The sequence below is a fragment of the Melanerpes formicivorus genome, unplaced genomic scaffold (assembly GCF_026170545.1).
Source record: "Melanerpes formicivorus ecotype bairdi unplaced genomic scaffold, bMelFor1.0.p_v2 SCAF_121, whole genome shotgun sequence".
Taxonomy (NCBI): domain Eukaryota; kingdom Metazoa; phylum Chordata; class Aves; order Piciformes; family Picidae; genus Melanerpes; species Melanerpes formicivorus.
In genome coordinates this window covers 63376-89352 of record NW_027142473.1, presented here as the reverse complement: position 1 = coordinate 89352, position 25977 = coordinate 63376, and the positions used below count along the sequence as shown (strand labels likewise).

Genomic DNA, 25977 nt, shown 5'->3' with positions numbered 1-25977 from the left:
CACTGCAGAGTTGTCGTGGGTTAGAGAGAAAGTCTCAGCCTTCTCCCCCCACAAAGAGAAATAAAAAAAAAAATAACCACAGCTAGCCAGCCGGAGGAGCAAAAGGGAAATGCTATATTTACAAGCAATTTTTAGGGAATGCAGGATATATACACAATTTACAGTATTTACAATATATACACAGAAATATACAGCAAAGTAAAAAAAACAATAATACAGGAATGAAATTCCCCCCCCTCTGGAGGAGGGTTCCCCCCCCCGTACCCCTTTCTCTCCCCTTTTTCCACAAAGAGGGTTAGAAAGTGAGAAAAAGAGCAATTGTTAATTAAAGCAGTTATAAATTAAAGCAAAGTGTTAGTAGGCCACACGCTTATCTGTCCAAGGTCAGTCTGGCAGAGAGCCTAGAAGCAGACGAGCTAGAAAGGAGGAGGGGAGAGTGAACTGAGGAAAGTCTCAGATGCACTCAAAACTTCAAGTTGCATTCCACCAATCTACCAATTAAATTCGTTTAGACCTGTCTTTTGTTTACAAAACATTCAGCCAGAGTGCCCCAGTACTGTCCTTTTCTTAAAGGCACAGCCTCAAATGGTCACAAGAGTACAGGGGCACAATGACTTCCCTGCTCCTGCTGGTCACACTATTCTTAATGCAGGCCAGGATGCCATTGGCCTTCTTGGCCACCTGGGCACACTGCTGGCTCATGTTTAGGTTGCTGTCGATCAGTACCCCCAGGTCCCTCTCTGTTTGGCAGCTCTCAGCCACTCTGACCCCAGCCTGTAGCTCTGCATGGGGTTGCTGTGGCCAAACTGCAGCACCTGGCACTTGGACTTGTTAAATGCCATCCTGTTGGACTCTGCCCATCTGTCCAGTCGGTCGAGGTCCCTCTGCAGAGCCCTTCAGCCCTCCAGCTGACTAACATCTGCTCCTAACTTGGTGTCATCTGCAAATTTACTGATGACTGACTCAATCCCCTCATCCAGATCATCAATGAAGATGTTAAAGAGGATGGGGCCCAGCACTGATCCCTGGGGGATGCCACTGGTGACTGGCTGCCAGCTGGCTGTGGCACCATTCACCACTACTCTCTGGGCTTGGCCCTCCAGCCAGTTCCTAACCCAGCTTAGAGTGTTGTGGTCCAAGCCACGAGCTGCCAGCTTAGCCAGCAGTTTGCTGTATGGGACGGTGTCAAAGGCCTTGCTGAGGTCCAGGCAGACCACATCCACAGGCCTCCCCACATCCACCAGGCAGGTCACCTGATCATAGAAGGAGGTCAGGTTGGAGAGGCAGGACCTGCCCCTCCTAAATCCATGCTGGCTGGACCTGAGCCCTTGGCCATCCTTCAGGTGCGCAGTTATTGCCCCCAGGATAATCTGCTCCATCACTTTCCCTGGCACTGAGGTCAGGCTGCCAGGCCTGGAGTTTCCAGGTTCCTCCATCCGACCCTTCTTGTGGATGGAGACCACATTGGCCAGTTTCAGTCATCTGGGACCTCACCGGTGAGCCAGGACTGGAGGAAAATGATGGAGAGCGGCTTGGCAGCTCATCTGCCAGCTCTCTCAGCACCTGTCGTAGTTTGGGCTGGGTGCCATCTGCTACAGGGATGCTTCCTGTGTCCAGAAGTCCAGCCCAGTGGGTGGACACAGGAAATTAGGTTATTTCCTACCATGATCCCTTGCACCACTATAAGTTTCGCGGCGGGGTCTGGCACTTCCTCTTTCCTTCCTCCTCGCCACCGGGTAACTGGGGTGGAGATCTCCCGGCCATGGGCCTGGTTAGGCCCAAGGCCACGGGGGGATGGGCAGTCTCAGATCTGGCCAGCTGAGACTAGCCTAGCAGTGGGGGGGGGGAAGGAGGAGCCCTGGGGGTTTGGGTGCACCCCCAGGTGGGGATGGGATTTTCTCTGGGTCTGTTTTTGGGTCTCTCTCTCTCGTCACTGTATTTTTAGTTTTTTTTTTCCTGCACGCACTCACTGTTCTATTTAAACTTTCCATCACCTTTGCAATCCGTTTGTTTGAGTCATTATTTCTGCGCGTGGTGGGGAGGGGGTCTGCCCCAACCCATTACAGCACCCTAGGATGGATCCCATCCGGCCCCATGGACTTGTGAGTGTCCAAGTGGCTCAGCAGGTCCCGAACTAATTCCTTGTGGATTTCCGAGGCATCACAACGCTCCCTGACCCCGTCACCCAGCTCAGGAGGCCACTTGTCCTGAACTCCTCCTGCCTTGCTGTTAAACATTGAGGCAAAGAAGGTGTTCAGGACCTCAGCCTTGTCCTCATCTTCAGTCACAGTGTTCCCCTCCAGGTCCAATAAGGAGTGCAGGTTCTTCCTGCCCTTCTTTTTAGTGTTAATGTATTTGTAACAATGCTGTTTATTGTCTTTCACAGAGGTGTTCAGCTTCAGTTCCAACTGGGCCTTTGCCTCTCTAATTTTATTCCTACATAATCTAACAACTTCCTTGAACATACCTCGAGAAGCCTTCCCCTCCTCCCAAAGGTGATACAGCCTCTTTTTTCCCCTTACATCCTCCAGGAGCTGCTTGCTCATCCAGGCCCAGAGCCTTCCCCTGGGCTCATCTTTTGGCACATGCCAGTTCCTGTGCCTTCAACAGCTCCTGTTTGAAGTAGCTCCAACCCTCCTGGACCCCTCGGTTCTTGAGGGCTGCTACCCAGGGAACTTTACAAATAAGTTTCTTAAACAGGCTGAAGTTTGCCCTCCAGCAGTCCAAGGTGAAGGTTCTGTTGGTGCTCCTCCCTAGCTCCCTGCATATTGAAACCTTCACTATCTCGTGGTCACTGCACCCTAGGCAGCCTTCCACGATCACACCTCCCACCAGCCCTTCCCTATTGGAGCACAGCAGGTCAAGCAGAGCCTGTCCCCTGGTAGGCTCACTTAACAGCTGTGTCAGGAAGCAGTCCTCCATGCACTCCAGGAATCTTCTGGACTGCCTCCTCTCTGCTGAATTAAGTTCCCAGCAGATATCTGGCAGGTTGAAGTCACCCACAAGGACAAGATCTGATGATCTTGAGACAGCCTCCAATTGCTTGTAGAATGTTTCATCTGCCTCCTCATCCTGGTTGGGTGGTCTGTAACAGACTCCAAGCAGGATGTCAGATTTGTTAGGCTGCCCTCTGATTTTAACCCATGGGCTCTCAACTCCCTCATCTTCCACCTCAAGTTCTGTGGCAGAGAGTGACTCCCTAATATACAGAGCCACCCCTCCTCCTCTTCTCCCTTGCCTGTCTCTCCTAAAGAGCCTGTAACCCCCCAGTGTAGCACTCCAATCGTGTTTGTTGTCCCACCATGTTTCTGAGATGGCGACTATATCATAGTCACCCTAATGGATCAGGACCTCCAGCTCCTCTTGCTTGTTGCCCAGGCTGCGTGCATTGGTGTACATGCATTGCAGCTGGGTTCCTGACTTCTCAATTGACCCTACCTTGTGCCCTACTCTTTCCTCTGCAGAGGGACTGATATCCTCACCCACCCCCTTCAGACCTAGTTTAAAGCCCTCCTAATGAGCCCTGCCAACTCCAGTGCCAGGACTCTCTTACCCCTTCTAGATAACTGCACCCCATCAGGACCCAGCAGGTTGAGTGCAGTAAAAGTCCCTTGATCAAAGAACCCAAAGTTCTGCTGCTGGCACCATCCCCTGAGCCAATTGTTGATGGTATGGGTTCTCCCATTCCTCTCAGTGTACTCCCCTGCCACTGAGGGAACTGAGCAGAACACCACTTGAGCTCCTGCCCCATCAATCAATTGTCCAAGGGCCCTGAACTCCTTCTTAATCGCCCTGGTGCCCTTCCTGTCAATCTCATCACTCCCAGCCTGTATTACCAACAGAGGGTGATAGTCAGAGGGCTGGATTAATTTAGGGAGTCTCCTTGCGATGTCCCTTACCCACGCCCCAGGTAGGGAGCAGACCTCCCTGTGGGATGGGTCGGGACAGCATATGGGTCCCTCAGTAGCCCCCAGGAGAGAGTCCCCAACAACTATAACCCTTCTCCTTTTCTTTGTGGAGCTGGTTGTTGTAGCTGGTGGGGACCGCTTGGCCTTAGGCTCCTTCCTGGAGCTGGTCGTTATAGCTGGTGGGGACCGCCTGGGCTTAGGCTCCTTCCTGGAGCTGGTCGTTATAGCTGGTGGGGACAGCTTGGGCTTAGGCTCCCCTCTGGATGGCTGCTCCTCAGCCTTCTCACCCCCACTGCCCTCGGCCTGCAGGGCCTCATACTTATTCTGCAAGGGCAGTGGAAGAGGAGGAGAGGGCCAGGATGGATTTCCCTTGCCACCCCTGGCAGGGACCTGTATCCATCCCTCTCCGTTTCCAGGGACCCTTCCCTCAGCAGGGGAGATCTGCAGAGCCTTCTCCCACAAATCTAACTCCCTTTCACTTTCCCTTATTGTCCTTAGCCTAGCTACCTCCTCCTTCAGCTCAGCCACTTCATCCTTCAGCTCTGCCACCATGCTGAGGAGAAAGTTCACCTGCTCACACCTGACACAGGTGTCCTCTCCCTCCCCCTCTATTCCAAGTGCCAGGCTGAAGCACTCTCTGCAGCTGGCAGCCTGGACTCCAGCATGCTGGTGAAGCAGCTCTGTCTGGGTAGATCGGCACTCGAACCAAACTGGCACCGCACGCACAGCCTGGGTGGGATTGAAACCTCCCATGGCTGACATCAGGCTTCCATTCCTGTGCACGCTCATGAGAGCATGATCCTGCCGGAGCCGCTGCCTGCCAGGAGTCCTCCCAACCCGCAAAACCCCGAAAGCAAGGTGGAAAGCCGAGCAGAATGCTCACAATCCAAGCGGAGCGGTCCCGAAGCAGTGGTCCCAATTGGCTATCAAACCAAAATGGCCCACTTCCCACCTCGGATGTACACAGACAACACAAACCATCAGCTCAACCAAGGGGATGGCTCATCTCACAGTCATCACACAGACACATGACAAGGAAACCAGTGCTGCTGAGTAACAAAGCAGCTTTAGAGAAGCATCCCCTCTTCAAGAAACTTACTGCCTCTCTCTACACCATGCGTGAAAAAGGCAGCAGCTCTTAGATCCAAATCCAGCCTTCAGTTCCAGAGGGATAGGGAGCTGCTTGAAAGAGTCCAGCACAGAGACACAACAATTAGGGGAGTGGTAAATCTTCCTCACAAGGAGAGTCTAAGGGAGCTGAGGGCTCTGTACCTTGGAGAGGAGGAGCCTGAGAGGTGACCACATTGCTGTTGGTAACAAGGTGCAGGGTGAGTGCCCAGAGGATGGAGCCAGGCTCTGCTGGGTGATGCCCTATGCCAGCACAAGGGGCAGTGGTGGAAGTTGAGGCAGAGTTCCATGGAAACAGGAGGAGAAATTTTTTTCCCTGTGAGGGTGACAGAGCCCTGGAGCAGGCTGCCCAGGAGGGTTGGGGCATCTCCCTCTCTGGAGATACTCAAAACCTGCCTGGATGTGTTCCTGTGTGACCTGCTCTAGGTGATGCTGCTCTGGCAGGGGGACTAGACCGAATGAGCTTTGGAGGTCCCTTCCAGCCCCTGACATTCCATGATTCTGTGCCATCAGCATGCATGATCTGAGCGTAATGCTTCTGCCCAATATTTTAACATGGCAAGCCTCTAAGCAACACAAAAAAATTCCTTTGATGAAAAAACACATCAGGATTAGATTTCTTTTGGGACTGGGTTTGTATACCAGGGTTCACCTACCAGATAAGCAGCACTAAGGATGTGATGCACATTAAAAGCTATGTGTACACAGTGTTTTGGGACTGATATTCAGTCTTGAGTAGAGAAGGCTCCAAGGAGACCTTCTTGTGGCCTTCCAGTACCTGAAGGGGGCTACAGCAAAGCTGGAGAGGGACTTTTTAGGTTGTCAGGGAGTGATAGGACTTGGGGGAATGGAAAAAAATAGAAATGGATAGATTGAGATTGGATGTTAGGAAGAAGTTCTTCCCCATGTGGGTGGTGAGACACTGGAAGAGGTTGCCCAGGGAGGTGGTGGAAGCCTCATCCCTGGAGGTTTTGAAAGCCAGGTTGGATGTGGCTGTGAGCAAGCTGCTCTAGTGTGAGGTGTCCCTGCCCATGGCAGGGGGTTGGAACTGGATGATCCTTGAAGTCCCTTCCAAACCTGACAGTTCTGTGATTCTGTGATTTTGCCCCTTCTCATGTTTCTTTCTATCAGTGTTTCCACTGCATCTTTCTCTTAGGCCTCCTGCATGACAGAGTCAATCCTTTTTGCTGCAAATCTATTATTGTCTCATCTGATTAAATTTTGAAGGAGACTTCTGTCACAGCACAGTTCTGTACATCAGGACCTATCAAGATAAAAGGCACAAGCCTTTGGACTTAGAAACAGAGAATCATAGAATGGTCCAGGCCAGAACAGGCTTCCAAAGCTCATCCAGTCCAATCCCCTCTGCAGTCAGCAGGGACATTCCCAACTAGATCAGGTTGCCCAGAGCGCTGTCCAGCCTCACCTTGAGTATCTCCAGGGAGGGGGCCTCAACCACCTCCCTGGGCAACCTCTTCCAGTGTTCCACCACCCTCATGGTGCAGAACTTGTTCCTAACATCCAATCTACATCTGCTCTGCTCTAGTTTGAAGCCATTGCCCCTGGTGCTGTCCCTGCAGGCCTTTGTGAACAGCCTCTCTGCAGCCTTCTTGTAGCCCCCTTCAGGTCCTGGAAGGTTGCTCTTAGGTCTCCCTGGACCCTTCTCTTCTCCAGGCTGAACACCCCCTGCTCCCTCAGCCTGTCCTCCTAGCAGGGCTGCTCCAACCCCTCTCCATCAGGTCCATATCCTTCCTGTGTTGAAGGCTCCAGACCTGCACACAGCACTGCAGGTGAGGTCTCAGCAGAGCAGAACAAAGTGTCAGAATCACCTCTCTGAATCTGCTGGAAACACTGCTTTGGATTGCAGCTCAGGCTGCCACTGGCTTTCTGTGCTGCCTGCTCATGTCCAGCTTCTCATCCACCAGCACCCCCAAGTCCCTTTCCCACAGGGCTGCTTTCTATCCCTTCCTCCCCCAGTCTGTACTGAGTGCAAGTAACCATACAGCCATGTGCAAATCAGTCATTTGCCTTCTTCCTCCCAGACACTCACCTCTTGCTCCCAGAAGGTTTCAGCTCCTGCTCCATTTCCTCCGTTTTCTTCCCTGGAATCAGCTTCTCGGCGCTGTCCAGCAGGGCACTGAGCACCACCCTCCGGAAGACCTTGCTGTGAGCTTCCTTGATGAACTGCACCAGCTGCTGGATGTCGCAGTACAAGCCCTGGGCAGCAAGACACCATGCAGGGGAACGAACTCAGCAAGCAGCAGGTGGGGTGGCAGTGAGAAGCAGCAGTTTGTAAGATACTTCAGCAGGCTGTTCCTTCCCCCAGCTCTTGTCCCACACCCTGTTCCTGTACAGGGTTTTGTTCCCTGGCTGGGGTAAGGAGTTCAGTTTGTCTTCCTCTAATTGCCTCAACATTGTTCACCTCTCCAAAATGTTTTACACCATTGTGAGCCTCCAACCACAGCAGGTGAGCTGGCTCAGCTTCCCAGCAGTGACAGCCTCCCTAGCACCTCTGTCACCCTCCACACAAACACATTCACAACTGCTCTTGCTGCCCATCCAGCTACTGCTGCCTCTAAGGGACAGAGGGAGGCACCTGAGCACCAGCACTTGGTGCTTGGACTTGGGCAAACTGCAGGACTTGGGAATGCTGCAGACTGGAGTCAGGCAATGATAGAGTCCAGATTGTGCCAACTGCTACTGTCCCCTAAATATCTGTGTGCTGAAAAATCTGAGCCAGATGCTGTAAGGAGTTCAGTTTATCTCCTGACTGCCTCAGCATTTTTCACCTCCCCAAAATGTTTCATGCTCTTGTCTCAGAGGACCACAAGCCCTGTGCTGACACTGGATCCCCCTGTAACCAGGACTCACATCCTCACTGTTTGTCTTCACACCATTATCTCTAGGGGAATCTCTTCTTACCTACAAGACCACAAACTCCTTGCTGATAGCCAGTGGATGCTGGGATTCACTGGGACAAGTCTTGGCGGACCTCCTCATGGACAGGATTCTCAAAAAGTGACTGACACAGCAGTTTCCCAAGGCATCTATCATACCATTACCACAAGTTCTGTGGCAACAGCAGCTGATAACCAGACAAGGCCACAAGTTCTGCTCTCAGGAGCGTTACCATGAGACCAAGACTGGCACAGGTAAGCACCCATGGGACCGGTGCTGACACCAGTCAAATGTGCCCAGCTGAATGGGGCAGAGTGATGGCCTGTGGTGTTGGAAAAGGTATAAAACCCCAGAGGCAACAGGGAGAGTTCAAAGCTTCCACACTTATCAAGCAGCAAGGCCTCATCCAGATCCAAAGACTCCAACAATTCAGCCTTTTCTGCTGCAAGCTTCCCCACCCATTAAGACCTTCAGGATCAGCTGGATCCATGGTGGTTAATTCTCTTTTTGCTTATTTCTTCCTCCTTTTCTATAGTTCCAAATTTTCCTCCTGTAAAATAAATTCAGGTGTTTTTCCCAAACCAACTACTCACTTCTTTCTTGGGTTCATTTGGGGGATCCATAAATGAACCACACCTGCTGCAAAAGTGGATTGAGAGAGCTGGGATCAAAAGCTGGACACTCCTTTTAGTGCACTCAGAAGCAGCAGACAATGAGGAGCAGTACTGTTCAGGAAAGTGTTCTGCAGTGGGCTTCAGCAGATGTAGAGGCATCAGAAAGTAAAAAAGATGCAAAATGTGGGAGCTGAAAAGGTGATTTAAAGCCTATCAGGCCGAACACCCCCAGCTCCCTCAGCCTGTCCTCATTGAGAGCTGCTTGAACCCCTGATCATTTCCATGGCCTTCCTCTGAACCTGCTATGTCAGGTCCATGTCCTTCCTGTATTGAAGGCTCCAGACCTGCACACAGCACTGCAGGTGAGGTCTCAGCAGAGCAGAGCAAAGTGGCAGAATCACCTCTCTGAATCTGCTGGAAACACTGCTTTGGATTGCAGCTCAGGCTGCCACTGGCTTTCTGTGCTGCCTGCTTATGTCCAGCTTCTCATTCATCAGCACCCCCAAGCCCTTCTCCTCAGGGCTGCTTTCTATCCCCTCCTCCCCCAGCCTGTATTGACAGTGAGGATTGTTCCAGCCTCATGTTTCAGCTAGGACTGCACAGCCTGCTACACTCAAGGGGTTTGGCTATTGAAATTAATTTTTCACTGTAAAGCCTTGCTGGTGACACTCAAGTGAAAAGGTAACTTTGCTGACATGACCTCAAGTGCTTACCAGGTTTTCTGGGCTGTGCAGCTCATGTGTGGTGGAAGCACAGAGAGTGACCAGCGACTTGAACATGGCACTCACGATAATCCCTTCCACACTCTGGGCTGTAGATTTATTGTCCACTGTGCTGAAGTTATTCCCAAATCCAGCCTTGTCTGTAGAGTACAAGCAAGCCCCCTTGTTAGGATGGTCTAGAAATGATGGCTTAAAGACACAAGTAAAGGGATTCAGATACAAAAGACAAAGGCAAGTATCACAGTACATTAAATTTTGTCAAGGACCTCCAGAGATCATCCAGTCCAACCCCTCTGCCAAAAGCAGGATCACCCAGGGCAGTCTGCACAGGAATGCATCCTGACAGGGCTGGAAAGTCTCCAGAGAAGGAGGCTCCACAACCTCTCTGGGCAGCCTCTGTCGCCCTCACTGGAAAGAAGTTTCTCCTCATGTTGAGCTGAAACCTTTTCTGTTCAAGTTTGTTTCCACCGGTCCTTGGCTGATTGCTGTGCACCACCCACAAGAGCTTGCCCCCCCTACTTGCCCCCCAGCCCTCAGCTATTGATAGACATTGATCAGACCCCTCTCAGCCTTCTCCTCTCCAGACTAAACAGCCCCAGGGCTCTCAGTCTCTCTTCACAGGGGAGATGCTCAACTCCTCTAATCATCCCTGTGGCTCTCCCTTGGACTCTCTGCAGCAGGTCTCTGTCTCTCTGGAACTGGGGAGCCCCAAACTGGACACAGTATTGCAGGAATGACAGCAGAAGGGAAGGGTGAAATAAATAAGGATGAAATCTTTCTAGAAACAGTTGTAGTAGAACAACAAACAAACAAACAAACAACAAAACCCCAAAACACCAAAAAAAACCCACAAACAACAAAACAAAAGGATTGAAAAGACCAAGACCACTCTGGATCCCTTTTATCCACATCCCTCATTTAGAGATGCCCAGCACAAGGCATAAAATTTGAACAGTACCTCCAGCTTTTCTATTAACTGTTCTGAAGTGTTGCAGCCACTGTTCTGAGGGCAGCTGCTGGATGCCTGCAGAGTGCAGGATTCCTCAGCTGATCAATTCCTTAGCACACTGCCTAGAGCAAAACAATCACATTCCATGGGTGCTAAGAACAAGATCCTCACCTTGGCACCCTGGAATTGGAACATGCTGCAGAAGCCATCTCCTTGACATGCTGCCACCTCTCATTGGGAACAGATTTTAGCTTAGATGTGTGGTTGAGGTTTACTGGTTAAAAGATTGATAACAAAGAGTATAAAACACAGCCACTCTGAGCTACAGTCACTTGGGTTAGGGTCCTAGGTTAGGGACAGCTGGGGGGGTTTAGGGCTGCTAGGGACTTCTGCTTCTGTTAGTTAGCTACTTCTGGCTTGGGCTTTGGTGTAGGGATGCTCAGGTCTTTGATGTAGGGATATGCTAAGGTCTTCTGTTAGCTGACTTGTCTGTTAAGGGCTTCCAGGACTTCTGCTGTAAGTGGGACTCTTAGAGTCTGTACTGCTGGGGATTCTACAGTGCAGCAATAAAGGACTTCTGGGAGGACTTCTGAGATGCACTGCCCTCTGCATTTCTCATTGCTATACAGCAACAGGGTTCCTGCCTTCATTCCTCACCTGATGGCCCCTGAATTGGGTAGAAGAACTACACTAAATGACAAGAGATGTTTGAAGAAGAATAGAATAGAACAGAATAGAATAGAATAGAATAGAATAGAATAGAATAGAATAGAATAGAATAGACCATGTTGGAAGAGACCTTCCAGATCATCGTGTCCAACCTATCATCCGACACCACCCAACCAAATAAACTATGCAACCAAGCACCCCATCAAGTCTCCTCCTGAACACCTCCAGTGATGGTGACTCCACCACCTCCCTGGGCAGCCCATTCCAAAGGGCAATCACTCTCTCTGTGTAGAACTTCCTCCTGACCTCCAGCCTGAATCTCCCCTGGTGCAGCCTGAGACTGTGTCCTCTTGTTCTGGCACTGCTAGCCTGGGAGAAGAGACCAACCTCTGCCTGTCTACAACCCCCCTTCAGGTAGTTGTAGAGAGCAATAAGGTCACTCCTGAGTCTCCTCTTCTCCAGGCTAAGCAACCCCAGCTCCCTCAGCCTCTCCTCATAGGGCTGTGTTCCAAGCCCCTCACCAACTTTGTTGCTCTTCTCTGGACATGCTCCAGCAAGTCAACCTCCTTCCTAAACTGAGGGGCCCAGAACTGGACACAGGACTCGAGGTGAGGCCTAACCAGTGAAGTGTACAGGGACAGAATGACCTCCCTGCTCCTGCTGGCCACACTGTTCCTGATGTAGGCCAGGATGCCATTGGCCCTCCTGGGCGCCTGGGTACACTGCAGGCTCATGTTCAGCCTACCATCAACCAGCACCCCCAGGTCCCTCTCTGCCTGGCCCTCTCCAGCCACTCTGACCCCAGCCTGTAGCACTGCATGGGGTTGCTGTGGCCAATGTGTAGAACCTGACACTTAGATGTGTTCAATCTCCTGCCCTTGGACTCTGCCCATCTGTCCAGCCTGTCGAGGTCCCTCTGCAGAGCTCTCCTACCCTCTAACAGATCAACTCCTGCCCCCAGCTTGGTGTTGTCAGCAAATTTACTGATGATGGACTCAATGCCCTCCTCCAGATCATCAATAAAGATATTGAACAGGATGGGGCCCAGCACTGATCCCTAGGGCACACCACTGGTGCCTGGCTGCCAGCTGGATGTGGCACCATTCACCACCACTCTCTGGGCTCGGCCCTCCAGCCAGTTCCTAACCCATCACAGTGCACTCCCATCCAAGCCAGGGGCTGAAAGTTTGGCCAGGAGTTTGCTGTGGGGGCAGTGTCAAAGGCCTTGCTGAGGTCCAGGCAGACTACATCCACAGGCCTCCCCACATCCACCAGGCAGTCACCTGGGCATGGAAGGAGATCAGGTTGGTCAGGCAGGACCTACCCTCCCTGAATCCATGCTGGCTGGGCCTGATCCCTTGGCCATCCTGTAAGTGCTGTGTTATTGCACTCAGGATGACCTGTTCCAGGATCTTGCCTGGCACTGAGGTCAGGCTGACAGGCCTGTAATTCCCTGGCTCATCCAACCGGCCCTTCTTGTGGATGGGCACCACGTTGGCCAGCTTCCAGTCCTCTGGGACCTCTCCAGTGAGCCAGGACTGCTGGAAGATGATGGAGAGTGGCTTGGCCAGCTCATCTGCCAGCTCTCTCAGCACCCTTGGATGGATCCCATCCGGTCCCATGGACTTGTGGGGATCCAAGCGGCTGAGCAGATCTCCAACTACCCCATTCTGGAACAGAGGAAAACTATGCTGCTCTCTGGCTCCTTCTGCCAGCTCTGCAGGCCAGCTGTCTGGAAGACATTCTGTCCTGCTAGTAAAAATTGAGGCAAAGAAGGTGTTAAGTACCTCTGCCTTTTTCTCATCCTTTGTTACAACATTCCCCTCCTTGTCCACCAAGGAGTGGAAGTTGTCCTTGCCCTTCCTCTTGCTATTGATATATTTATAGAAGGACTTTTTGTTGTCCTTCACAGCAGAGGCCAGTCTGAGCTCCAAATGTGCTTTTGCCTCCCTAATTTTCTTCCTACAACACCTAGCAACATCCTTAAATGTTCCATGGGTTGTCTCACCTTTCTTCCAAAGATGGTACACCCTCTTTTTTTCCCTTAGTTTTGTTAAAAGTTCATTGCCCATCCAGGCTGGACGTCTGCCCCGGCAGCTCACCTTCTGGCACGTTGGCACAGCCTGTTCCTGCACCTTCAAGAGTTCTTCCTTGAAGCAGGTCCAGCTCTCCTGGACCTCTTTGTTTTTAAGGGATGTTTCCCAAGGAACCTTCTGAGTTAGTTCCTTGAGTAGCCTGAAGTCTGCCCTCCGGCAGTCCAGAGTGGAGGTCTTCTTGCTGCCCCTCTTAGCTTGACCGAATACTGAAAATTCAATTATCTCGTGGTCACTGGCCCCTAAACACCCTCCGACCACCACATCACCCACCAGCCCTTCCCTAGTGATGAAGAGGAGGTCATGGCCCCTCAACACCCTCCAACAACCACATCACCCACCAGCCCTTCCCTGTTGGTGAAGAGGAGGTCAAGCATAGCCTTACCCCAGTAGGCTCGCACAGCACCTGGGATAAGAAGCTGTCCTGCATGCACTCTAAGAACCTCCTAGACTGCCTCCTCTCTGCTCCGTTAAGATCCCAACAGATATTAGGCAGGTTGAAGTCACCCATGAGAACAAGGTCAGGCGATGTTGAGACAGCCTTAAGCTGCCAATAGAATGACTCATCAACATCTTCCTCCTGGTTGGGTGGTCTATACCAGACTCCAACCAGGATGTCAGCCCTGTTGGCCTTCCCTCTAATTCTCACCCACAGGCACTCAACCTGATGGTCCCTGATCTCCAGCTCAATGGCATCTAGTGCCTTCCTGATGTACAGGGCCACCCCTCCACCCCTTCTTCCTTGCCTGTCTCTCCTGAAGAGCCTGTAGCTTTCCTGCTGCAGCAAGGCTTCCAGCTCCTCTTGTTTGTTGCCCATACTTTGTGCATTAGTGTACATACACTGCAGCCGGGCTGCTGGTTTCACCTCTGGCTCTAGCTTATCGCCCCCAGACTCCTGCCTGGGGGGACTGGCTTCAGCCCCTTCCCCCTTCAAATCTAGTTTAAAGCCCTATCTATGAGACCTGCCAATTCCCTTCCTAGAATCTTTTTCCCTTTGAGGGACAGGCCATTCCCATACACCCTGATCTTTCCCCTCCTCTGGGACAGATGTACTCCATCTGTTGCCAGCTGACCTGGTGCAGCAGAAAGTTTTTCAAGATCGAAAAACCCAAAATTCTTTTGACTACACCAGCCTCTAAGCCACTTGTTGACTACAGCTGCTGACCTGTTCCTTCTGGTATTCCCTCCTGCAACTAAGGGTATAGATGAACAAATTATTTGTGCACCTGACCCCTCAACCAGATCTCCCAGGGCCTTAAAGTCATTCTTGATAGCCCTGGGAGCCCTGGTTGCAACATCATCATTCCCTAACTGCGTAACTATTAAGGGATAGTAGTCAGAGGGCTGCATCAGACCAGGCAGCTTTCTGGTAACATCTCCAACCCTAGCTCCTAGGAGGCAACAAACCTCCCTGTGAGTAGGGTCTGGCCGATACATGGGGCCCTCTGTTCCCCTCAGGAGGGAATCACCAATAACAATTACCCTCCTCTCTTTTTTAAGGGAGCAAATCCTGATGCCGGGGGAAGGCTGTTTAGCCTTAGGCTGATTTGCTGTAGGCTGTTTTGCCTCAGGGAAAACCCCAGATGGTGTGTTCTCCGGCATCAGAATCACCTCACCCTCGACCTCCAGTGCCCCATACTTGTTTTCCAAGGGCAGTGGGGAAGGTGAGGGGAGGCAAGGAGGTTTAACCTTACGTCTTTTGAGAGGAACCTGCGTCCATTCACCTCTGCTTTTTGGATCACCAGCCTCTGCTGGGGGGGGCCTGCAGAGCCTGGTTACTCAGGTTCGTCACCCTTCTACAATCCCTTACATCTCTAAGTCTAGCAACCTCGTCCTTCAGTCTGGCCACCAGGCTAAGCAGACCGTTGATCTGCTCACACATTATGCAGGAGTTGTCCCCACTAGCCTGCATCTCAAGTGCCAGGCTCCTGCACTGTCTGCAGCCAGATGCCTGGACACCTACCTCTTGCTTATGACACCTCCCTACCTGCTTATATTCCCCCTCAGTCTGAGTCGAGACTGATTTTTAAAGGAATTATTGAAGCGAGTTACCACCATGCCCAGCCCTGCCCACGGGACTGACTGGAGAAAGGTTTAGAAAAAGTGTGGCGGCGCGCGCGTCCAAGTGAGAAGTCACAGGCTGAAATGGAACCGCCTGCGAGCTGCTGCTGGCTTTTTAAAGTGCCGTGGCACGCAGGGAACCCCAGCGATCCCGAGCACATGGAGAAACGGCAAGAGCCGATCCTAGCAGAGTGCCAAGATACCGCGTGAGTCCCACAGGTTGAAAAGGGAGCAGTTCGTGCTTTTCCGAGGCTCCTGGTCTCAGCATGCTCCCGACGGAGCTTACCGCTGAAAGGGAACTAATTAAGCTTGAAAAGAACTCTTCTGAACTAGAGGAATGCTGGCTTTGCAGGGTGCACAAGGAAAGCAAGCTTCCAGAAAGAGTCGTCAAAGGTCGAGAGGTTTCTGTGAACAACAAGCAACAGCCAAGATTTGTTAGGTGAGAGAAAAGACTTTCAAAAGCTGCAGGAGCTGCCATGCTCCAAAGCCCCAGACAGTCAACAATTGATGAATTCTTCCTCTGGGCATCTTACTCACAACAGTTTGCTTTTTGATCTTTCCTCTGAGATGTCTGGGATCAGAGGTAGGCTATTAGACCAGACAGGCTCCTGGAGTACTTCAGGGGCACTCTGTAAACAGCTGCTGCTAAGTTCACAGAGTCAGAGAACCTATTAAGATCCTTGAGTGCAACCATTCATTGGGACAAACCATTGAGCCAGACCATTGAGCCAGACCATGCAGAAATGATTGGTCCTTCTAATAGCACCTGAGATAATTTTTTTAACTTAAAAAAGAAAGCAGGTTTACCTACAGATGAACACACCTGCACAAGGAGTTGGAACTGCAGGCTTCTGCATCTCTGTGGTCCTCTTCTTGTCTATTCACAGTCACAGACTGCATCAGGATGGAAGGGACCCTCAAAGATCATCTTGTCCAACCCCCCTGCAGCCAGCAGGGACACCTCCAACTAGAGCAGGCTGCCCAGGGCCACATCGAGTCTGATCTTGAATGGCTTCAGGGACAGGGCCTCAACCACAGCCCTGGGCAGCCTGTGCCAGTATTTTACCACTCTCTCTCTAAAGAACTTCAGAACTTCTTATGTCCAACCTAAATCTCTCCTCCTCCAGTTTCAAACCATTGCCCCTCGTCCTATCACTCCAAGCCCTTCTAAACAGTCCTTCCCCAGCCTTCCTGTAGGTGCCCTTCAGACACTGAAATGTAGCTACAAGGTCTCCCTGGAGCCACCTGCTCTCCAGGCTGAATGTCCCAAATTCTCTCAGCCTATCCCCATATAGAGATACTCCAGCCCTATGACCACCCTTGTGGCACTCCTCTGGACTCACTCCATGTCTGCCTTGTTCTGGGAGGCCCAGAATTGGACACAGTACTCCAGGCGAGGTCTTCTCGTATGACAATGCTGCAAATCAATAATGCAGTTGTGTGCAGAGGGTGGGGAACTGGCAGACAGGCTACAGGGTAGGCATAAGCTCTGTTTCAAACTGGCAGCCAGGCACAAGTGGAGTCCCCCAGGGATAAATATTGGGCCCAAGCCTGTTTTATATCTTCATGAGTGATCTGGATGTTGGGGTCAAGAGCACCCTGATGAAGTTTGCAGGTATTCAGTCTGTTCCTGCTATTTGCTGCCTTACCTAGGGTAGCACTGAGGGTTTTAATGCTCAATTTTATCTCCATCTCTAATAAACCCAGGCTTAAAAAGGCCATGCCTGGAGTACTGTGTCCAGTTCTGGACCCCTGGACATCTGGATCTGGAGGTGCTGGAAGGTGTCCAGAGAAGAGCCACAAGGATGAGTAGAGAGCTGGAGCTCCTCTGTTGTGGAGACTGAGAGAGCTGGGGTTGTTCACTGTGGAGAAGGCTCCAAGGAGACCTTCTTGTGGCCTCGCAGTATCTGAAGGGGGCTACAGAAAAGCTGGGGAGGGACTTTTTAGGGTGTCAGGGAGTGATAGGACTCGGGGGAATGGAGCAAAACTAGAAATGGGTAGATTGAGATTGGATGTTAGGAAGATGTTCTTCCCCATGGGGGTAGTGAGACACTGAAAGAGGTTGCCCAGGGAGATGGTGGAAGCCTCATCCCTGGAGGTTTTGAAGGCCAGGCTGGATGTGGCTGTGAGCAACCTGCTCTAGTGCGAGGTGCATACCTTCGCTGCTTGCCCAGACAATAGCTGATGTGTATTGGGCAGAGACACTGGATAAGGACTCTTGGGAAGGTGCAAAGATAACATTGCTCACTGGACCACGGCTGGCCTCACAACAATGGACCAAGGCCACCCTTGGGAATATGCATAAGACAAGACCCATCAGGTAACCTGGAAAGGGAGGATGGTGAGACAATGGATTCACCACCAGGCCCTTGATTTCCTGAGGGACAATACTTGGACTAAAAACTGTATAAAATAATTGAGCAACTACTGGCTCAGCTGAAGAAAAACACAGAACCAAAAACACAGATGAAGAAAAACACAGAAGGAAAACACAGATGAAGAAAAACACAAGAGAAGGACAATGCTGCTGAGAAGGAAAACTGAGAGAATACCAGGAGAGGAAAAATGACAAAGACATTATCATGGAGCCTGGAACCCTCTCTCTGTGCCCTAAGTTGCACCTTCTGCAACTCATGGAGCTGAAGAGGCTGCCCAGAGTACAACATCTCTTCTACAGCCAAAGCCTCAGCACCCTTTCTCTACAGACCCAACATCTCCTGCAGCACCTTTCCTCCACAGACTCAAACTGTCTTGGAGGGGTGAGGGGTGTGGTAAAATAATTCCTTTCCTCTTCTCTCTCTCCCTATTCTGTCTCTCTCTCTCTCCCCCCTTCTGATCCATCCACTTTATTTATGTAATCAATAGTCTAGCTGTTGATATTTTGGCCTTGTTTGTGCCTCTAATTTCACACCAGGGGATATTCAAAAGAACTGAGTCTCTTTCCCTCTCTGGACCGAGACCTTCTTAAACCTCAGTCACACAACAAAGTGACCACAACAGTGCAGCTGGGAGCAGAACATGGCTAACATGTTTATCACTGACCCTGATGGCTATTGTCTGCCTGAGCCCATACAGTACTATGGTGAGTAATGCAAAATTTCATATTGTGAAAAAAGAGTACAGTAGAATGGGCAGCTGTGGGAACTCCCATCATTTTCTTCATTTGTCTTTATAAGCACCCACACAACACTGCCCAAAGTGTGACCAGGACATTTTTACTACATCTAAGATTCTACTTAAAAACATATCAGGTAGATTATTTTAAAAGAAAATATCAGACTTCCCTTCTGAAAATGTGTTCTTCTATTATTTATGATTAAATATTCAGTCTGTAAAACATTGTAAAATTTTCAAGTAGCTGATGTCAGGTTTTTACTTAATTTTCAATTTCTTCTGTATGTAGATGTTTTACCAGAGCACATCAACTATGAGCTGCAAGACACCAATTTTCAGACTGCACCTTACTGCCAATACTCCACAGTTCAGATCTCTCCTCCAGTATTACAGTCACAATCTCCTCAGTCCCAGTACAGCACCTATGGCCTGGACTCTCACTACAGCGATGGGCAGTCTATCAGCAGCTGTGAACTATCATAGTATCATAGTATCACAGTATCATTCAGGGTTGGAAGGGACCACAAGGATCATCTAGTTCCAACCCCCCTGCCATGGGCAGGGACACCCCACACTAGATCAGCCTGGCCAGAGCCTCAGCCAGCCTGGGCTTAAACACCTCCAGGGACAGGGCACCAACCACCTCCCTGGACAACCCATTCCAGGGCTTCACCACTCTCATGGGGAAGAACTTCCTCCTCATATCTAGCCTGAATCTCCCCACCTCCAGCTTCATTCCATTCCCCCTAGTCCTATCACTACCTGAGGTCCTGAGAAGTCCCTCCCCAGCCTTCCTGTAGGCCCCCTTCAGATACTGGAAGGCCACAATGAGGTCACCTGGGAGCCTTCTCTTCTGCAGACTGAACAGCCCCAACTCCCTCAGTCTGTCCTCATAGGAGAGGTGCTCCAGCCCTCTGATCATCCTCCTGGCCCTTCTCTGGACACGTTCCAGCACCTCCAGATCCCTCTTGTAATAGGGGCTCCAGAACTGGACACAGTACTCCAGGTGGGGTCTCACCAGGGCTGAGTAGAGGGGGAGGATCACCTCCCTCACCTGCTAGCCACACTTCTCCTAATGCAGCCCAGGATCTGATTGGCTTTGCGGGCTGCAAGTGCACACTGAGAGCTCATGATGAGCTTCTTGTCCACCAGCACCCCCAAGTCTCTCTCCTCAGGGCTGCTTTCCAGCCAGTCCCTGCCCAGCCTGGATTTGTGCCTGGGATTGCCTCGACCCAGATGCAGGACCCTGCACTTGCTCTTATTGAACTTCATGAGGTTGGCTTGTGCCCACCTCTCCAGCCTGTCCAGGTCCCTCTGGATGGCCTCCCTTCCCTCCAGCGTGTCTGCTGCACCACACAGCTTGGTGTCATCAGCAAACTTGCTGAGGGTGCACTCAATGCCACTGTCCATGGCACCCACAAAGATGTTGAACAAGACAGGTCCCAGGACTGATCCCTGAGGGACTCCGCTTGTCACTGGCCTCCACTGGGACATGGAGCCATTGACAGCCACTCTTTGGGTGCGGCCATCAAGCCAGTTCCTTATCCATCTAGTGGTCCACCCATCAAACCCATGTGTCACCAGCCTGGAGACCAGGATGTGGTGCGGGACAGTGTCGAAGGCTTTGCTCAGGTCCAGGTAAACGACATCAGTTGCTCGCCCCTCATCTATTAATTTCGTCACCTGCTCATAGAAGGCCACCAGGTTGGTCAGGTAGGATTTGCCCTTGGCAAAGCCATGCTGACTGTTCCAAATCACCTCTTCACTATTCTTCTGAGCGAGTAGTGACTCCAGGAGGATCTGCTCCATGATCTTTCCAGGCACAGAGGTGAGACTGACTGGCCTGTAGTTCCCTGGTTCCTCCTTCTGACCCTTTTTGAGTACCCGTGGGTGTATCCCGTCGGGTCCCATGGACTTGAACACTTTCAGGTTCTTCAGGTGATCACCAACCTGATCTTCACTTACCATGGGCAGTTCTTCCTCCCCGTCACTGGCATTGTCTTCCATAACATCAGGAGTGTGGCTGGAGGCCCTTGCAGTGAAGACTGAGGTAAAGAAGTTATTGAGTACCTCAGCCTTTTCCTCATCACTTGTGACCAAGTCACCATTTTCCTTTCTGAGGGGGCCCACACCTTCCCTAGTCGTCTTCTTCCCATTAATATACCTAGCAAGCCCTCTCTCATGGCTCCCCACATTGATGATGCTGGATACCAAGGATTAAACTGGCCACGGTTAAGCCACTCCTCATTGAGACTGAGGGGGCAGGAGGAGCTGTGTGTCATGTGTGGTGACTAGGCCTCAGGCCATCACTACAATGCACTGACCTGTGAAGGCTGCAAAGGTAAGAGGAGAAGCTGAGCTGTATCTTACCCAGGACTGTGGCTAAATATCTATGATTTAAGCAAACAGATTTAATCACTCTAAGCTGATATTTCTACACAGGACTTTAATTCATCTAAGAAAGCCTTTATCCAGACTCACATTTTTATAACATTTTTTGAAGAAATGCTTTCCCAGTGCCTGTTTAACACAGGTATTTCATGTATCTCATTTTTGCAATGATTATTCACAGGAACAGTGTCTATTTAAGCAAGTGCTGATTTTCCCATGACAATTTATTCTAGATTTACTTCACTGTCATTAATTTTACTTACTAATAAAATCAAATAAAACCCACCTGGATATGTTCCTGTGTGACCTGCCCAGAGTGATCCTGCCCTGGCAGGGGGTTGGACTGGATGATCTTTTGAGGTCCCTACCAACCCCTAACGTTCTGTGATTCTGTGAAGTAGTAATTAATTGCCACTTAGATTTTAATTTGCTATATGGGAGCTGCCTTGATTAGGTAAGGAAAAAGGTGATCAATATTTGTCAGAAAGCAAAAGATGTAACTGTTGTGAAAAACAACATTTAAAGTTAAGCTAATGTTTGCATTGTAAAAAACCAAAATAACTACCCAAAACCTCAAAAGACACTTTAATTCTTTAAACCATTATATGCTAGATCTCCCTAAATTGCCTCAGTCATAACCTGATCCTTCTCTGTCGGCTTCTTTGGCCGTAGTATCACCACAAATGCGGTGTATCGGTGCAAGAACGGTGGCCACTGTGAGATGGACATGTACACACGGAGGAAGTGTCAGGAATGTCGCCTGAAGAAGTGCAAAGCGGTGGAAATGCTTGCAGAACGTAAGTCCTCCCTCCATGCTGGCTACTTGACCTTTTCCAAGGACAACCCCTCAGTGGTATTGATCTAAACTTCAATTAGCTGCAGGAACATTTAACTGTACGTTCGCTTTGCGTATTTGGTATTTGCACATCAGCATTAGCTTTGCTGTTTCGTTAAATCTGCTTTCATTTCAACCCATGGGTCTCCCCTCCTTTTCCCAGTCTTCCTTCCCAGCTGGGAAGGGGTCACTGGATAATAGATCAATAGTTTAGGCCCAGATATGGGGTAAACATAGACAAGTCTATAGCACTTGTTGCAGCTTCATCTGCAAAGCCCACCAATGTTTGGGAAGTATTTTCTGAAGTTAAGAGAATTGCTATTCAAAGACATTACAAGAAAACAAAAGAAACTACTAAAAAGAGACAGCATTACGTCCTGAACTTTGGCAGGATGGCAGTAAGCATATCAGATGTGCTTTTGGGTTTAGAAAATAATAATAATTGATTGATTGCACAGTGTTGCTGTGAGGATAGCCTGAGGTAGCTGGGGTTGTTCAGCCCAGAGAAGACTCCAGGGGGACCTTAGAGCTACCTTCCAATACCTGAAGGGGTCCTACAGGAAGGCTGCAGAGGGACTTTTCATAATGAGGAACCTAGCAGTAGGACAAGGGGGAATGGTTTGAAGCTGAGGGAGAGTGGATTTAGACTGGATCTTAAGAAGTTCTTCAGTACAAGGCTGGTGAGACTCTAGAAAAGGTTGTCCAGGGAAGCTGTGGATCCTTCCTTTCTGGGGGACTTCAAGGCCAGATTGGATAAGACCTTGAGCAGACACGTGTAGTTGAGAGATGCATCTGCCCACGGTGAAGAGATTGGAGTAGATGATCTCCAAGGTCCCTTCCAACTTAAGCCATTCTGTAATGCATGAAAAATTCTCATAGTTGTGTCTCAGAGCCACATGCTCAACGTAAGACTGCAAGACCCAGGTTGTTGGTGGATACTGAGCACTAACATCCCTAATAACACATTGCCATATTGTCCAGTAAGCATAGTTCCTTCTAGGTTATGGGTCCTGTGATGAGAGGTTTGTGTTATACAAAATAATAAAAGTGTTTCTTTCCAGTTGTATATATTTGGAAATACCTTGATACACATTGCTGTGCTTTGCAGGTTTGCTGACTGAAGGACAGTGCAAGTCAAAGCGACAGAGAGCAGAGCCGTTTTCTTTGCAACATTAAACTGGAAGATGAGGGACTGAACAGTAAGCACGTGTCACCTACAACAAGATCTGCAAAAGGACAGTTCTTCTAATTAAAACATTTCTATTTTCATCTTTCACATGCACACACAAGTTATTGTCATTTGATTGGTTTATTTTTCTACAGATCTTAGAGAAGATGGAACTTACTCCATGGGAACGTCAGCTTCTTGAACCACATTACAGTATCACAGTATAACTAAGGTTGGAAGAGACCTTGAGGATCATCGAGTCCAACCTATCAACACAGACCTCAAGACTAGACCATGGCACCAAGTGCCACATCCAATCTCCTCCTGAACACCTCCAGGGACGGTGACTCCACCAACTCCCTGGGCAGCACATTCCAATAACGAATGACTCGCTCGGTGAAGAACTTTCTTCTCACCTCGAGTCTAAACTTCCCCTGGCGCAGCTTGAGACTGTGTCCTCTTGTTCTGGTGCTGGTTGCCTGGGAGAAGAGACCAACCCCCACCTGGCTACAACCACCTTTCAGGTAGTTGTAGAGGGCAATGAGGTCACCCCTGAGCCTCCTCTTCTCCAGGCTAAACAATCCCAGCTCCCTCAGCCTCTCCTCATAGGGCTTGTGCTCAAGGCCTCTCCCCAGCCTTGTTGCCCTTCTCTGGACATGTTCAAGTGTTTCAATGTCCTTCTTAAACTGAGGGGCCCAGAACTGGACACAAGACTCAAGGTGTGGCCTAACCACTGCAGAGTACAGGGGCACAATGACTTCCCTGCTCCTGCTGACCACACTGTTCCTAATGCAGGCCAGGATGCCATTGGCCTTCTTGGCCACCTGGGCACACTGCTGGCTCATGTTTAGGCAGCTGTCAATCAGCACCCCCAGGTCCCTCTCTGTTTGGCAGCTCTCAGCCGCTCTGACCCAGCCTGTAGCACTGCATGGGATTGCTGTGGCCAAAGTGCAGCACCTGGCACTTGGACTTGTTAAATGACATCCCATTGGATTCTGCCCATCTGTCCAGTCGGTCAAGGTCCCTCTGCAGAGCCCTTCAGCCCTCCAGCGGACTAACGTCTGCTCCTATATTGTGGCAGCACACCAAAAATACACAGTTCCCCTAGAGGAAGCAAAGAAGTTTGTACATATACAGAACAGTTGGCCTGCATTGATCAGTTAATATTATCCTAAGCATTGCACCTGGGTTATATCAGATGTCTAAATGCTCTTTCATGAAGCTACATGAAACTGCAAGTCCTGAGGCAAGTTTTCTCTGTCTCTCTGAGACAGCAGCTGTCCATGCACAAGTGCTAGTGGATTTCACAAAGAGACTTCCAGGTAAGTTTCTTCCTTTGGGAAACAGAACAGACTAGTGTGACTGTGTTTTAGAGGGAGAATCTGATGGCATGAATCCAGGAAAGATACAGGCTTTAAGAAAACTCTCTCATTGAACTGATTATTTTTTCTGCCCTAACTATCAAGGTTACCATTCCCTTGTTATGAGGACAAGTTAGAAGCATTCACTTCAGAAGCTTGAGATGAGATTTCTTTTCCATTTCTGACATGGAGTAGGGACATTTTTCTAAAGTACATGGACTTCAGAATACCATCTTGAGTGAATTACTTTCCTGACATATTCTCTGAAAGCCAGTTCAGTTTCCAATTTCTCATGCTCATAAATCCCCCAGATGTTCCTTCAAAGGAAAAGGCATCAGAGAGGGGACTAACCAGGTGCTCTTACTCATATTTTTCTTAAAGAAGGGAACTTGCAATTAAATTCACTACATTTTAATGTGCCAGTGATAGGATAAGAGGGAACAGACACAAACTGGAACACAGGAGCAATGTAGCAAATATAAAGTATTAGGATGTGATATAAATAAGATATTTGGAAAGAATTTTGGATGAAGTCTTACCTAGACCCAAAATTTTTACTTTGACCTTCCTGTGAATCTTGTGACACTAGACACTGGCAACTGCACTTTTTTTTGGGTCTAACCTGCCAACTAGCAAGAAAGATCCCTATCTACCAACAGTCTTTGGTACATATTTCTTTTAACTATGGCTTCTCCTTTCCAGTGAGGCATTTGTTAAAAACAATTTTATCAATGAATGTTAGGGGGTTTAAAGGCAGCCACAGTATTCACTGGTTCTTAACATGTATCTTTCCCTGCAGGATTTGAAAGTTTAGCGAGTGAAGATCAGATTGCATTGCTGAAAGGGTCGACAGTTGAGGCAATGTTTTTGAGCTCTGCCCAAATATACAACCAAAGAATTAGTGAATGCCAGCGATCAACAAGTGAAAGTAAGTTTGACTAGCAAGCTTTCTGCTACTCTAAGTAGAAGACTAGGTTGGAACAACTTCCATGCACTTTAATTCACTTAACCTCAAATAATTTCCTATTCAAGCACAGTAGTACTCTGAATAGTTTCATAGTTTCATAGTTTCATTCAGGGTTGGAAGGGACCACAAGGATCATCTAGTTCCAACCCCCCTGCCATGGGCAGGGACACCCCACACTAGATCAGCCTGGCCAGAGCCTCATCCAGCCTGGCCTTAAACACCCCCAGGGACGGGGCCTCGACCACCTCCCTGGACAACCCATTCCAGGGTCTCACCACTCTCATGGTGAAGAACCTCCTCCTCACATCTAGCCTGAATCTCCCCACCTCCAGCTTCATTCCATTCCCCCTAGTCCTATCACTACCTGAGATCCTGAGCAGTCCCTCCCCAGCCTTCCTGTAGGCCCCCTTCAGATACTGGAAGGCCACAATGAGGTCACCTGGGAGCCTTCTCTTCTGCAGACTGAACAGCCCCAACTCCCTCAGTCTGTCCTCATAGGAGAGGTGCTCCAGCCCTCTGATCATCCTCCTGGCCCTTCTCTGGACACGTTCCAGCACCTCCACATCCCTCTTGTAATAGGGGCTCCAGAACTGGAGGCAGTACTCCAGGTGATACTACCGGTAATTCCTATGTGCCTCCTATACACCATTTTTTCAAACCCACTACTACAAAAAATTAGTGTGCCTGCCTCCCACATTAATTGGATCCCTGCTTTCTTTCCATTACTCCCAAGTGTGACATTTCTAAATGAACAAATGGCTCAGTGGTGACCTGTTAGCGCTGGGTTAATGGTCAGACTTGATCCTAAAGATCTCTTCCAACCAAAATTATTTGACGGTTCTATGAAGTAACATTATGGTTATTTTCTTCCCTTTCTAAGGTGTAAAGGAGGAGTTTCTTACCGCACTGTTTCACGTCTACAGAAGCACGGGGGAACTCCAAGGGACAGAGACCGAATGTGCCCTCCTCGTAGGAACAGCCGTGTTTGTTTCAGGTAGCCTGGCAGCTGACTCGCCCTCGGGCGCGCTCGCCCCAGCTGCTGTCCGTCTCCTCGCACCGCGCCCTCAGCCACGGCAGCGCCCTGCGCTACCTTCCGCGG

At 49.9% G+C, this 25977-nt stretch overlaps 2 protein-coding genes and 1 pseudogene across 2 annotated transcripts in view; 1 reads left to right on the top strand and 2 right to left on the bottom strand.

The window, feature by feature from the left end:
- LOC137456322 (protein unc-80 homolog) overlaps window positions 1-25858 on the bottom strand; it is a 49123-nt gene extending 23265 nt beyond the window's left edge. The window contains exons 1-3 of the mRNA XM_068167651.1: window positions 25781-25858; window positions 9262-9410; window positions 7087-7253 (exon numbers count right to left, since the gene is read on the bottom strand). Coding sequence (XP_068023752.1) covers window positions 7087-7253; window positions 9262-9327 — 233 coding nt within the window. The 5' untranslated portion in view covers window positions 9328-9410; window positions 25781-25858. The remainder of the gene's footprint in view (window positions 1-7086; window positions 7254-9261; window positions 9411-25780) is intronic.
- Window positions 3178-5229, bottom strand: LOC137456326 (uncharacterized). The gene is made up of 2 exons (XM_068167659.1): window positions 5181-5229; window positions 3178-5087 (listed from the first exon to the last, which is right to left on the bottom strand). The coding sequence occupies exon 2, from the start codon at window positions 4695-4697 to the stop codon at window positions 3498-3500; it is 1200 nt and encodes a 399-aa protein (XP_068023760.1). The 5' UTR covers window positions 4698-5087; window positions 5181-5229; the 3' UTR covers window positions 3178-3497.
- On the top strand, window positions 18061-24853 carry LOC137456304 (bile acid receptor-like; annotated as a pseudogene).
- Window positions 25859-25977: the final 119 nt, after the last annotated feature.